General features: G+C 40.7%; 1 protein-coding gene across 3 annotated transcripts; it reads left to right on the forward strand.

Annotated features, from left to right (window-relative positions):
- The first annotated feature begins 1,019 nt into the window (after positions 1-1,019).
- Positions 1,020-11,445, forward strand: GTSE1 (G2 and S-phase expressed 1). 3 transcript variants are annotated; one of them, XM_030480572.1, is made up of 12 exons: positions 1,020-1,087; positions 1,766-1,849; positions 2,582-2,645; positions 2,726-3,341; positions 3,820-3,990; positions 5,230-5,368; positions 6,181-6,543; positions 6,718-6,790; positions 7,158-7,406; positions 8,644-8,821; positions 9,924-10,064; positions 11,055-11,440. In XM_030480572.1, exons 2-12 carry the CDS (start codon positions 1,771-1,773, stop codon positions 11,136-11,138), a joined length of 2,157 nt encoding a protein of 718 aa, XP_030336432.1. In that variant the 5' UTR covers positions 1,020-1,087; positions 1,766-1,770; the 3' UTR covers positions 11,139-11,440. The 3 variants fall into 3 exon arrangements, with proteins under 3 accessions (XP_030336432.1, XP_030336433.1, XP_030336431.1); XM_030480573.1 differs by lacking the exon at positions 1,020-1,087 and adding an exon at positions 1,195-1,300; XM_030480571.1 differs by lacking the exon at positions 1,020-1,087 and adding an exon at positions 1,225-1,365 and having other exon boundaries at positions 11,055-11,445.
- The last annotated feature ends 627 nt before the right edge of the window (positions 11,446-12,072 follow it).

Raw genomic sequence — 12,072 nt, forward strand, 5'->3', positions numbered from 1 at the left:
GGCCCAGTTTTGTTAACACAGCCACGGACCCTTGCTCAACTTACTGAAAAAGAATTGCTGTTGAGCTATTAGTGAGACATTCTATAGGCTAAAGCAAGTCAAGAGAGGAATTATAAAAATGTAGAATTGAAATTGTTACATTAGTAATAGCGATTCAAGGACCCATGAGAAAAACGACAAAGAGAACAGGTATAAAACCCTGAGCTAAAAAGCTGAAAGACAGAAACTCTGTAGCAATGATAACTGGCCTGTTTTAAAAGCAACAGAGCCTGACACTTCCCCTCTGACTGACCATTGCTAGCCAGGAGGGGCTCCTGGGGTGATGGGGAGGGAGGAAAGTTAGGAAGTGAGCATGTTCATACTAAGCCTAGTAGCCTAATTGTCCCAGCCCTTTACTTATGCATATTACCCAATACATAGGATACTTGCTATGTGCTCAAGTTGCATATATATGCTTGCAAGGCTCCATGAAAGATGCCAAAATAGAGAAGAAAACAGATAAGATGCCAAGTAGAGGGAGGGTTACAAAATATATTGTCTATATGAAAATCTGCAGGTTGTGGTTAACCATTCTTATTGAGCTGCTAAATTCTAATCCAGTGATTCAGCCATACCGAAACACTCAGCACAGAATACATCACTCGACTGCAATCTCTGAGGCCATGTATGTGTTAAGAGAACACTCTAAGCACTGCACAGCATTAAATGTCTGAGGAAATGGGGAAGAATGGTGTTTTCCTGGTGTTCCATACAGGAATATGTCTACTTTTAAACGTATTCTTTCAGTCAGTTGTAGAACAGTTTGGGTTGGAAGGGACCCTAAAGCTCACTCAACCCCTCAGACCACGATTATATAGATTTAATCTATTAAAAACTGATTAAATATGGTGAGGTGAAGCGCGGCCCTCTCAGCGACACCGCCCGCCGTTAGCGAACCAACCAACTACAACCCCCAGAACGCCCTGCGGTGCCCGTATCGTTCAAACCTGCCAATGAGAGGTCGCGGAGCGCGTCACGTGGGCGGGGCGCGATTTTAAACGTCCGGGCGCCACCACTGCCCTGCTCCGTGACTGGAGGCTCCGTGAAGGTGAGTGGAGCGGCCGCGGCGGCGGCTGCCGGCTGGGCCCTCGGTCGACCCAGCCGCGGGCTCCTGCTGGCAGCCGCCGCCGCCGCAGCAGCTGGAGGTTCCCCTTGGCTCTGGTGGGCTCCGTGGGGGGACTGGTCCCGGTAGGCCCGTGCTCGGCGTTAACCGACTGAGCTATTCCTGGCTAACCCCTTAGCCAAGCCTGAGCAGGTTAAGGTAGGGACGACACTACCTTTGCACACAAGAAGGTGATTTGATGTGTTTCTGGCCGCAAGTGAAAGGTACTGTGTGAAGCACAGCATGCGTTTCCTCTGTGGAGCGGTCTCGGTTATGCCGGTCCAGGACTAGGGCTGTAAAAAGGGGTTTTAAGCCTGTGGGGTAGCAGCCTTCTGCTGCACATTGCAGCTGTATTCGTGTAAAGAGTTGAGTTGTTGAATGCAGAATATGCTTTAAGGAATTTCAGAAATTCTAGGCATCACTGCTGCGTTTGAATGCGTTTTACAGAGATAAAGCATTCCTCTATTTGCGTTAAAACATGAAGCATCTTGGTGTCTCTAAACATAACATGTAAGAGTCTTTAAAAGGAATGTTTGCCCCCATGCTAATTTGGCAGTATCATAAAATTTTGTGACAGCATTGTTTTTCTTAAACCTACTACATAGCTAATTCTGTATTTTACAGACACTATGGAGGAAGGAAAAGAAATGGCAGCATGTAGCTTAAGTTACGTGACTGAGGAAAAACTGGATATTCACAGGAGCAATGGTAAGTGGAGAACAAGTTGGGATATGCTCTACCTAGTGTATTCCTTATTAAAAGCTAAGACAGTTCAGATCTGCAGGCCTCCTGTATCTGCTTCACATCTTGTTCTGTGTACTCATGTCCTTGGATGGGCTGCTGTTGCCAGCCTCAGACTTACAAGCCTTCCCAAGAGCTTGTGAGGGAGCACTGGTGCTAGAGCACATGCAGTGGCGACATGATATCATCAACCTCTCTTCTATATATCTAATCTGAGCTCATCCCTTTTCCTTATCTGTTTGCTGCAGATTCAGTTAATAGTTAGTGTACGCATTAGCTAACAGGAAAATGAATCTTTCCCACTGGCTCCTGTTACTGTCCTGTGGTGGTCTGAACTGGAAAAGAATTGATTGGTAGGACAACTGTATTATCCTACAACTCTAGATTATATATTCTCGCTTTTTGTCATCGGAGGCTGTTAATACCCTTTCCCACAGCCAGATTTCATGCTCCTGTTACGGATCCTTAGAAATTAGCACTGACATCTTTTGTGGTATTTGGGTATCTATCACAATTACGATCATATTCACAGATGTACCTTTAATTTTCGACCTAAAACATGTTTTTATTATTTTCATTATTTAAGCCTGGTAGCTAGAACTTTCTTTGCCATCTGACATTAGCTTCACCGAATTGTCAAAGCATAATGCAATCATTTTTATTGAAACCCCTACTGTGATAAAGTTCTTCTTGTTACAGTTTCAGACTTGCCTCTTCTGGCTGATGAAAAGTTTGATTTTGACCTTTCACTCTCTCCAGCAAGGTAAGGGAAGGTTCTGTAGGTAAATATACCTTTAAAATGGACACATGGAAGGTGCTGGGCTGACTTATTTTTCTTTGCAGTGGAAGTGAAGATGAAGTTTTTATTGGCCCTTTGGGACACAAAGAAAAATGTGTTGCTGTCAATATTGCAGCACAAAGTGCTGAAAAAAAGAGTGCACCTGCTTCTGATGATAAACTCATGTGGAGCCCGCTTACAGGAGAGAAATTTGTGGAAATCTTCAAAGAAGCTCATCTGTTAGCACTGCAGATAGAGACTGGAAGCAAGAATGAACAGACTAAAATAAAACAGTCTGAAGAATCGGAAAACAAGATTACAGAAACATTTGTGGAGGACTCAAAGTCAAAATTAAAAGTGCTGAGAAACCAAAATATAGAGGCAAGTCCCAGGGCTGTTAAAAGGGAGACATACTGTGTGTGGGAAAGCCCAGCATGTCAGCTGCCACCTTGTTTTCAGAAGGAATCGGATAAACTTTTGTCAGATGCTGAAACACATGTTCTGCATACTCTTCCAGACAAAAGCCCTGTTAAAATTCTTGTATCTCCTACAAAAATTGCCAGTTCACCTCTGACACAAGCACAGAAAACTAAAGAAAGAAACATTAAGGCAACTGGCAAACTGCCAATGGCAAAACCTTCATCTACTCTTGGAAAAAGCAGTTTGTTGACAACTGAAGAGGTAAAGATAGATTCTGGGCAACGATGTTTTCTTTAAACATAGCCTTTATGTGTTTTAGAAATGTGTGAATTGTCTACAAGCTTTTATTTTTAAAGGTGAACTTTAATCCGGTGTTTCTTTGCTTCATAAGATCCTTAGGCAGGAAAAAAATCCCCAGGAAAAGATACTATGGTATAGTAGCCAACTAGTTTATCTATTATGACATTATAGAGCGCCTGCAGGCAAATTTCTTTTCCATTGTATTCTGGTTTTGTGAATACCATCATTCTGGTTTCTGTTTAAATACTGTTTGGGGTTTTTTTGCTGGTAAAATTATTGCACTGTTCTTAATGACTTAATGTCACTAAGGACTTGATTGGGTTCAAAAGCTTCACTGACTGTTGTTCTAGTTTCTTACCAAGATCAATTTGTGTCAAAAGCTTTATAGTGGTTTCTAGAATCATCAGTAGCTTTTAAAATGTTTCATTGAAATTTGCAGCCCAAACTAGGAAAACACACAAATATTTCTACGAAAGGGGACTTGAACAGCATGGCATCATCAGAAGATCTCATTTCTGATAAATCTAGTGCTTATTCAGAGGTCTTTGAGTCTTCGTTCAGTGGCAGTTCCTCAGCACAAAACAAAAAAGCCCTTCCTGCACCAAGTAAGGTAATGGCAAGCATTCTTAACTTGAAAATACTTTTGTGATGTTCTGATAAAAAGAAAAAACTGAATATAGTCTATTTTCTAATTTAAAGCTATATTGTTGTGTATATAATGGCTTTAAAGTAGTCTCTGTTCTGTATTTGCTGTTCTTGAATGTGTGTTCTAAGATTATAACACAATGAAAATATTTAAGAGCAACTATAAATGCGTTGGATTTACCGTGTTTCAGTCTGTGCCCGTTGTCTCTGATGCTGTCACAGATGCCCACTGTCCTTCCAGCTATTTGTATTGATGAGATCCATCTTGAGCCTTACCTTCTCTAGGCTCAACAGTCCCAGATCTCTAAACCTTCCCTCAGATGAGAGATGCCTCCAGTCCCTACATTATCTTAATGGCCCTCTGAACTCTCTCCAGTAGCTCCACATTACTCTCATATTGGGGAGCCTTGAACTGGACAAGATCTTCAGGTGTGGCCTCCTGAAGGGAAGGTGAACAGAAGGGAAGGTGGTGAGCAGAAGGGAAGGTGGTGAGCAGAAGGGAAGGTGGTGAGCAGAAGGGAAGGTGGTGAGCAGAAGGGAAGGTGGTGAGCAGAAGGGAAGGTGGTGAGCAGAAGGGAAGGTGGTGAGCAGAAGGGAAGGTGGTGAGCAGAAGGGAAGGTGGTGAGCAGAAGGGAAGGTGGTGAGCAGAAGGGAAGGTGGTGAGCAGAAGGGAAGGTGGTGAGCAGAAGGGAAGGTGGTGAGCAGAAGGGAAGGTGGTGAGCAGAAGGGAAGGTGGTGAGCAGAAGGGAAGGTGGTGAGCAGAAGGGAAGGATTACCTCCCTCAACCTGCTGGCAGCTCTCCTCGTGCAGCCCAGGATACTCTTAGCATTCTTTGCTGCAAGGGCATGTTGCTGGCTCATGTTCAGCTTGTCCACGCAGGGCCTCTTCTACAAAGCTGCTTTCCAGCTGGTTGGTGCCCAGCATACACTGGTGCCTGGATTACTCATTTTATTCTTTACGTCCATACTCAAGTTTGTGGCAGGAACAGAAATAACAAGTCTACCTCTTAGATATGATGTTCTGGTTCTGTATAATGACCCAATATAACAAACTGTTTCTGAGAAAATTCACTTTTAAAACTGAAATCTGAGGAAGGAGCTTCTCTAAAATTCACAAAAAGCTGTAAGACCAAGAAAAAGCACAGTAAAATAACATGTTACATAATTTTTACTTGCTTTTGAATAAATTGTATTCTTTGATTCAGCCTGGCTTAAAGAAGGTAACGCATCTGAAACTTCCTGCTGTTGGTCTCCCAAGAAAGACTACATCATCTTTGTCATCATTTTCCAGCATCAACTCAAGTCTGAATTCAAGTTTACCCATTTCTCCCATAGGAAAAAATGGTAATCGCTTACAGATTTGTGCCACAAATCAATTTTGAAATAGCTAAGCATATCTTGGACTGTGGGTTTGGATATGTTTTAATGGTGTCCAGCAAATACAAGCAGTAAGTGTTTGGAATGGAGAATAAAATTTTGCAGCCCAATAAATCCCTGTGGACTAAAGATGAATCTTGGGCTTATATTATTGGTAAAGTACTGAGAGATGTCAGCACCACAGTTCTTGTAGGATCTATCAAGATACCAAGTTACTGCGAATTTTTAATTTGTAATTTGTTTCTGGATGGATAATAGTGTATCAGTAAAAGTTAAAGCTTAAGAATTATTTTACATGATGAAGTGTCTAGTCAAGACTCATCCTATTAATGAAAGCAACCTGCTAGACTGAAAGCAAGAATCATACAGGAAACTAAGAAAAGCGCTTGTGGGGGAGTTCAGCCCATGGTGTTGATCAGTGTAACTTGAACTATTACCTTCTTGAATGCCTGCTTAAGGGAACATAGCCAACTATGCTGGGAGAAAATATTGAAAATGGAACTTGAATCTGCAAGCTGTTTTGGCATTTCTTGATGAATATTCTTTGACTTGATTGCAGTAATTCAGGGAATTTGGTGAGGAGACTAAGACAAAATTGGTAGAGGATTCAAGGAGTAAGTTTTCATTAGCTGTATGTGTTCTCCTTAAAGCTGAGTTGTTTACAGCATTTAAATTTATATTTAAATTGCTGGATTTTTCCCTTTGTGAGCATATTCTGCTTAGTCAAAAACTCAGCAATAAGCAATGATTCAGAAGTATAACTTAACTTTCTGTTTCAGGAAAATCAAGCATGTCTTCAAAAGTTAGTGTGAGTGGCTCTAAGCTTTCATCTAGTACAAACAGGTCAGCCCTTGTCAGACCTACCAAAGCGTCATCTCTGCAGGCTGCCAATGCTGAGGCTTCCAGGAGCCAAGCAAGATCAGTTAGTACTCCCAAAATATCTAGTGCTGCAAGCTTAGGTAAATCTTCAGCTTCTGCAACATCATCTGAGGCTATAGGCAGCGGAATTCAGAGGCTGAGCTCTGCTCCCAGTCTGCAGAATAAAGATGGAAGTGCACCAAAAGGAAGCCTGTGTCCAAAGCCCAAGGCTAGAGCTTTGTCAGTTCCTACGAGTCAAACTAAGGTTCCAGTGAAGACTGGAGGTAAGCACATACTTTGCATGGCTTGGCTGTTAAAAGCAAATATTACCTTGAATGCTTGTTATTTGTTTCATTACGCTTCTGTCCACCTCTTGGAAGGAATTAGTATTTTAACTGAAAGGTATCTGTTATTTAAAAAATAATATGGATAACAACTAATAAAACTTTTCTCTTTAGATACACCATCAAACAGATCAGTACCAAAGGCAATACCATCTATTGGTTTAACATTTTGTGGCACATTTGGAAGGTAAGGCTGAACTGAAAATTGAATGTACTGGGGCATACTTCTTAGAATGCAACATGGTTGGGTGTTACAACAATCTTTAAAAGTTTTAACTTTATCATCTAGTCCCTTTGGGCCCTCCAGGTTAGCTGTGTTAATGCCTATTGGTACTGATTAAAGGAAACCAGCCCACAACAACAAAACCAGATGCACTTCACTGTCCCCTCCCTACATCTTCCCCCCCGCGCCAAATCCATATGCTGTGATTATCCACTTTATGATAATTACTGTTCCCTACTGACCAAAAGGAAACTGATTTCTATTGTTTAGTAGAATAGTTTGAACAAAACAGCCTCTAGAAGCTTTTGGCTAATGCATGTTCCTTTTTCAGTGCCATGGCAGTCAGCACTCCTGTGAAAGCCTCTGAAGATGGGTTCTTTCAGAATGCTTTTTTCTCTGAGAGGTCTGTCTCCATGACTCCTGCCAGCCTGAAACGGTCTGGTTTACCTACACCTGCTCGTCGTATCTCAGGCTTTCCAGCAGTGACTCCTAGATCTGTACCAAGAATGGCATTTTCTCCACGTGCTGCATCTGCTAGCCAAAATTTCAGCTTTTCTACCAAAAAGACTCTTAGAGCTGGGTAAGACAAACCTCCATATATGAGATGTGTTGCAGGGAAACCACCTCTAAATGAATTTTAATGATGACTTTCAGGTTTCAAGGACCTCTGCTAAATGTTAGAATGAAGCACTTGAGCATAGATTCTGCATAGGCCTAATAAATCTTTCTATCTTGTGACTAGTGAAATACTGTAAGCCTTACTGAGATGAGTCAGTATGTAACATTAAAGAATTATAATCTCTAATAGGAAGTTATTTTTATTTCTTGAGCTAGCAGACAGCTTAAGACTTGTATCTGATGCTCTGACTGAGAACAGATTTGGTGTTGGTGTGTTTCCTATTGCCTTCTGATGAAGGGAAGCAGCTGGGTTAAAATACCTATTATTCTTAACTTGGTTTTATACTGTTGCCAGTGCTTCTGTAAAATTACATTTTATTAATGCATCAGTAAAAAAAGCCAAGGTTTTAGTTGACAACTACATTTTCTGAGCAGGCTTACCTGTGTTTCATTTGAAAGAATTGCTTGCAGAATGGGTGAATGCTGGGCTGCTGTTAATTATGTTTGTTTTCTGTGAAAATAATGTTGTCATCTTTATATTATCAGCCCAACATCATCTCACAAGTGGCATATATATGTATGCAGGCTTGCTTCACGGTCAGTGGAGATGAACAATATTAAAGCAGGAATGATTCATGGCTAGAAAGCTCTTCCTCTGTGTCATGTTACTTAGGCTAAATGTCCAAAATAGTCTTTTCTCTCAAGGAAACAATTACTCTCTCTACTATGACTTTATCAAACCAGATTACAACCCCTGGTCCTCCAGCTGATGTCAGTACTTCCTCTCAGCAGGGACTGAAGTGGGTTGCTCAGTGATATGCAGTATCAATACTTGTTTGCTAGTTGTTTCTTCAGAGCCCAAAAAAAACCCCCCAAATCCTGTGTATGAAGTCTAGGCTGCATGTATATGTCCATTTAAGATTAATTTCTTCATCGTCCTGAAGTCATTAGCTTTCTTTGTTTGTTTTAACGTGGGTAGGCTATACATTTATTGCAGCATGAAGTATCTTGTATTTTGCAGGGAACTAGCAGTCTTTTGGATGAAAATATGGGAAACCTTTTGTTCATTTAAACTTGGGGTAAAAAAGAAAATTAAGGGCATTGGTTTGTCTGTCTTTTAGTAGTTAGTTGGCTTGTTCTGTCTTCAGGACTTCATGCTGATTAAAGAATGCAAGTATTGCTAATGCTCTTTTCTCTAGTTCTAAACAGACAAAAGAGAGTAAAACAGAGGTATCTTCTTCAGAAGATGATACATCTCCTCCACCTGTGGTACCTCTTGCACTTAACTTCTCACCAGAAAAAAATGCTACAGAAGAAGTAGAAAAATTAAAAGAATCTGAAGTAGAAAATCAGCTGGCTGAAGAGAAAAAAGCTGAGGTAAGAAATGACAATACATTTTTCTACAGTACTAAGCAAACTGCTTGAAATTATTTAAAGATGAGGGATTAAGTAGGAAAACCACTTCAGTATGCATGAAGTTAAAATGGATTAACTCTAAGTGTTAATTTAGTGCACCCTCTGGTGCTTACATTTAGCACTGAATATCTTTTCAGTGTTTCTACTAAGATTGTTCCAGTAACAAAGTTGAATGGTCAACTACTTGTAGTTTTCGTATTAAATTTCCACTTCTGGATAAGTACTGTGAAATCACTGTGGATTTGATTAGAAAAGCAAAGTCACGAGGCATTTCCTATTACAGCCATGAAGTAGCTAAATTCTCTCACCTAACAGAAGTGCAAATCTGCATACAATGAATGAGGGTTAAACCCCAAAGACCATGTAGCAGTAAATGTAGCAGTAAACTTAGTTAAGTGTCACTTATTTAGTCCAGTAGATACTTTTCCCCTTTCCCAAGAATCTACTGTCTTCGTGTCGAAAGCTGCCACTCCACAGGCACTAAGGAGAAAGGACTGAACTGGTAGTTCTGAAATAGTAACCTCTTACAGTGGCTACTGATTTACAAATATTCAGTTACAGAATAATCTGTAGATTAATTGATGTAACTGCATCAGTATTTTCCTTGTTGAGTTACTTGATGTCACAAAGTATCTGTTACAGAATTGTTTAGCACATGTATAGAGTAGTTAAACTGAACAAAAGCATGACTAAGGTTTGGAGCTGTACAGAATAGTTTATATGGCTAAATAAGTTTGCACAATAATTGCAGTCAAGTCATTTAAATGACTTGAGAGTTACTACTTTTCTATTTTAAATTTAACTTACCTGCTTTTAGGTGAAAAAGTGTTTCATGCCCCAAGGAGCTTTGTCTCGCTGCATTTTCCTTATCTGTGACGCCAGCCTTTGGCAGAGCAGGAGCTGAGATTTTACACTGTGCGCAAACAATCCTGCATGAAAAATACCCAACCTGTACATTAAGTTTATCCTGGTATTATTATGGCTGCATAAATTGCCTAGGTCCTTATGAAGGAAGCATGAAGAACAAAGGGGAAAATCTGAACTATCTTTTTTTTTTTTTAAGGCCATACTGGTAGATATTGGAGTAGACAAATCTCTCCCACACATTCTGGAATGTGAAAATAGACCTCTGATTGACCTTTCCAATACTCCTGAAGTGAATAAGATTACTCCTCTCAAGCCTGTGTTCTCAGGGCAGGTGAAGGTAAGTTACATTCAAGTCTTCTGGTGCAAATATGCTAGCAGAAAAATGTCAGCTGGCTGCACATACTTGTCTGCAGAGCCGCTCCACAGTACTTGTAAGGTTTATTTAATATTAGCTCATATGTTCAATATGATACTACATACAAGGGGTTCTTAAGTAAAAAGAACATAATATTTAAAATCAGTGTGCTCTAAACAAGCCCAGTGAGCAATGTGCAAATAGGAAAGAGGAGGATGGAGAAAGAACTTGATGCTTAAAGCATTCGTCAAAGAATGAAACCGCTCTGAAGCGGGAAGTGAATGCTGTCTTCAGCACAGCACGCATGCTGACTCTTGCTTTCCTATTCTTGCACATTTTCAGTTCTTGACAGCAGCTGCTCATTTTCAGCAAAAAAGCAGGGCTGTCTCTCCTGTTTAACTCCTCTCCAAATCCCCTCCTTAGTTGAAAGGTGCGCATTAGAATCTACGCTATATTTAACAGACATTTCTGGGGAAGTGTTTTTTATACACTAGTGGCTTGAAAGTAGATGCCTTTAGATATTGTCAGATGAATGGTGGTAACTTTGAGGATGTAGCCTTTGGCCATATTAGGTGTAGCTGGGATCAACTTACTATCAGGTCCCTCAAAGTATCTCAAGAGGATTACAGAAGTGACTTCTGGGAGCATGTTCAGAAGTGTTCTGCCCTGCCTGGGTGACTGTGTCACTCCAATATGCGCAGTTGTGAAACTTGGAGAAGTTGTGAAACCTTTTAGGCTTTTAGCGAGTATGGGCAAAAAACCACCCTGTGAAAAGCTTGTCCTTGTCTAAGAATGAGCTAGATGTTTAAAAAGCTGAACCTAAAAACTTGCATGGTGCTTGTATGTGTCTTCTGGATACTAATGGGAATCTTAAACAAGAAAAAAAGTACTTGAGAAGACTATGTTAGAGATTATTGCTGCTATTTATATATAACAGCTGACTACAATAGCTAAATTCAATTATTTTTCCAGCTAATTGATTTGAGTTCGCCTCTTATCACTCTGAGTCCTGACGTGAACAAAGAAAACCTGGATTCCCCGCTACTCAAGTTCTGAACTTGAGCTGAAATGAAGAATTCTTGGCATCTGTGATCTTTAAAGTGTTTAGGAGTTACTCTTCACTCATAGAGGGTTTTTTTTAAGACGGCTATAGATTATCTGATAAACTGTGTTAACACAATAGAATTCAAACAGTGCTGATGTAGTCTGAGTCTAATGGTTCTGCTCATGGATGTGCTGCAATAGATGTGTTTAAATTGTTGCTCTAAGGCAAAAACGATATTCTTTGTACCAGAAGACTGTATTTCTTATGTGCAATGACGACTTAATTTAAAATAAATGATTTGTTTACCAAATTATTGTACAAAATGGCAATGTTTTATTACAGGCTTTGGTTAGACTTATACTTTAAGGACTTGCAGGAGAGCCAGATGTTCTGTGCCCCTTGAAGCCTCCATTTTATGAATGTATGCTGTTGCAGGCAGCAGATCTAAATCCTGGGTTTGAGTATGACTACTCAATACTACTCATACTACTACTACTCCTCCTCAAATGTAGTAGTCTACATGACTACTACAAGCAAGCACCAGTCATCTACCAGTAAAAACTATTTGGGTGGTGGGTGACCATGGCTACCTGCATACTTCTGGCATTGACCCACCTCTATTGACTAGCCTAACTATTCACTGGAGTTCAGGCACTGTGTTGACAGCTCAATGTGTCTTCAACTAAGAGCCAAATTCCAGCCTTCAAGCTGCAGGTCAGCTGCTCACAGGTCGAGAGATGTCAAGGCAGGGTTAGCGCAGGACCTCTGCCTGGGGCAGCAGCAGTGGAGCCAGGTGCAATAGCCTTTGGCTTGCCAAGTGATAACAAACACGAAGCAGTCAAAGGGAAAACTGTCTTATTGCTTTTGTGCAATTCCATCTGCTGAGTCTTGTTGCTCATGGATAGCTGGAGGGCTCCTGCATGGAGTGTGTGTTTGAGGGTTCTA

Source organism: Strigops habroptila, chromosome 3 (assembly GCF_004027225.2).
Source record: "Strigops habroptila isolate Jane chromosome 3, bStrHab1.2.pri, whole genome shotgun sequence".
Classification (NCBI taxonomy): domain Eukaryota; kingdom Metazoa; phylum Chordata; class Aves; order Psittaciformes; family Psittacidae; genus Strigops; species Strigops habroptila.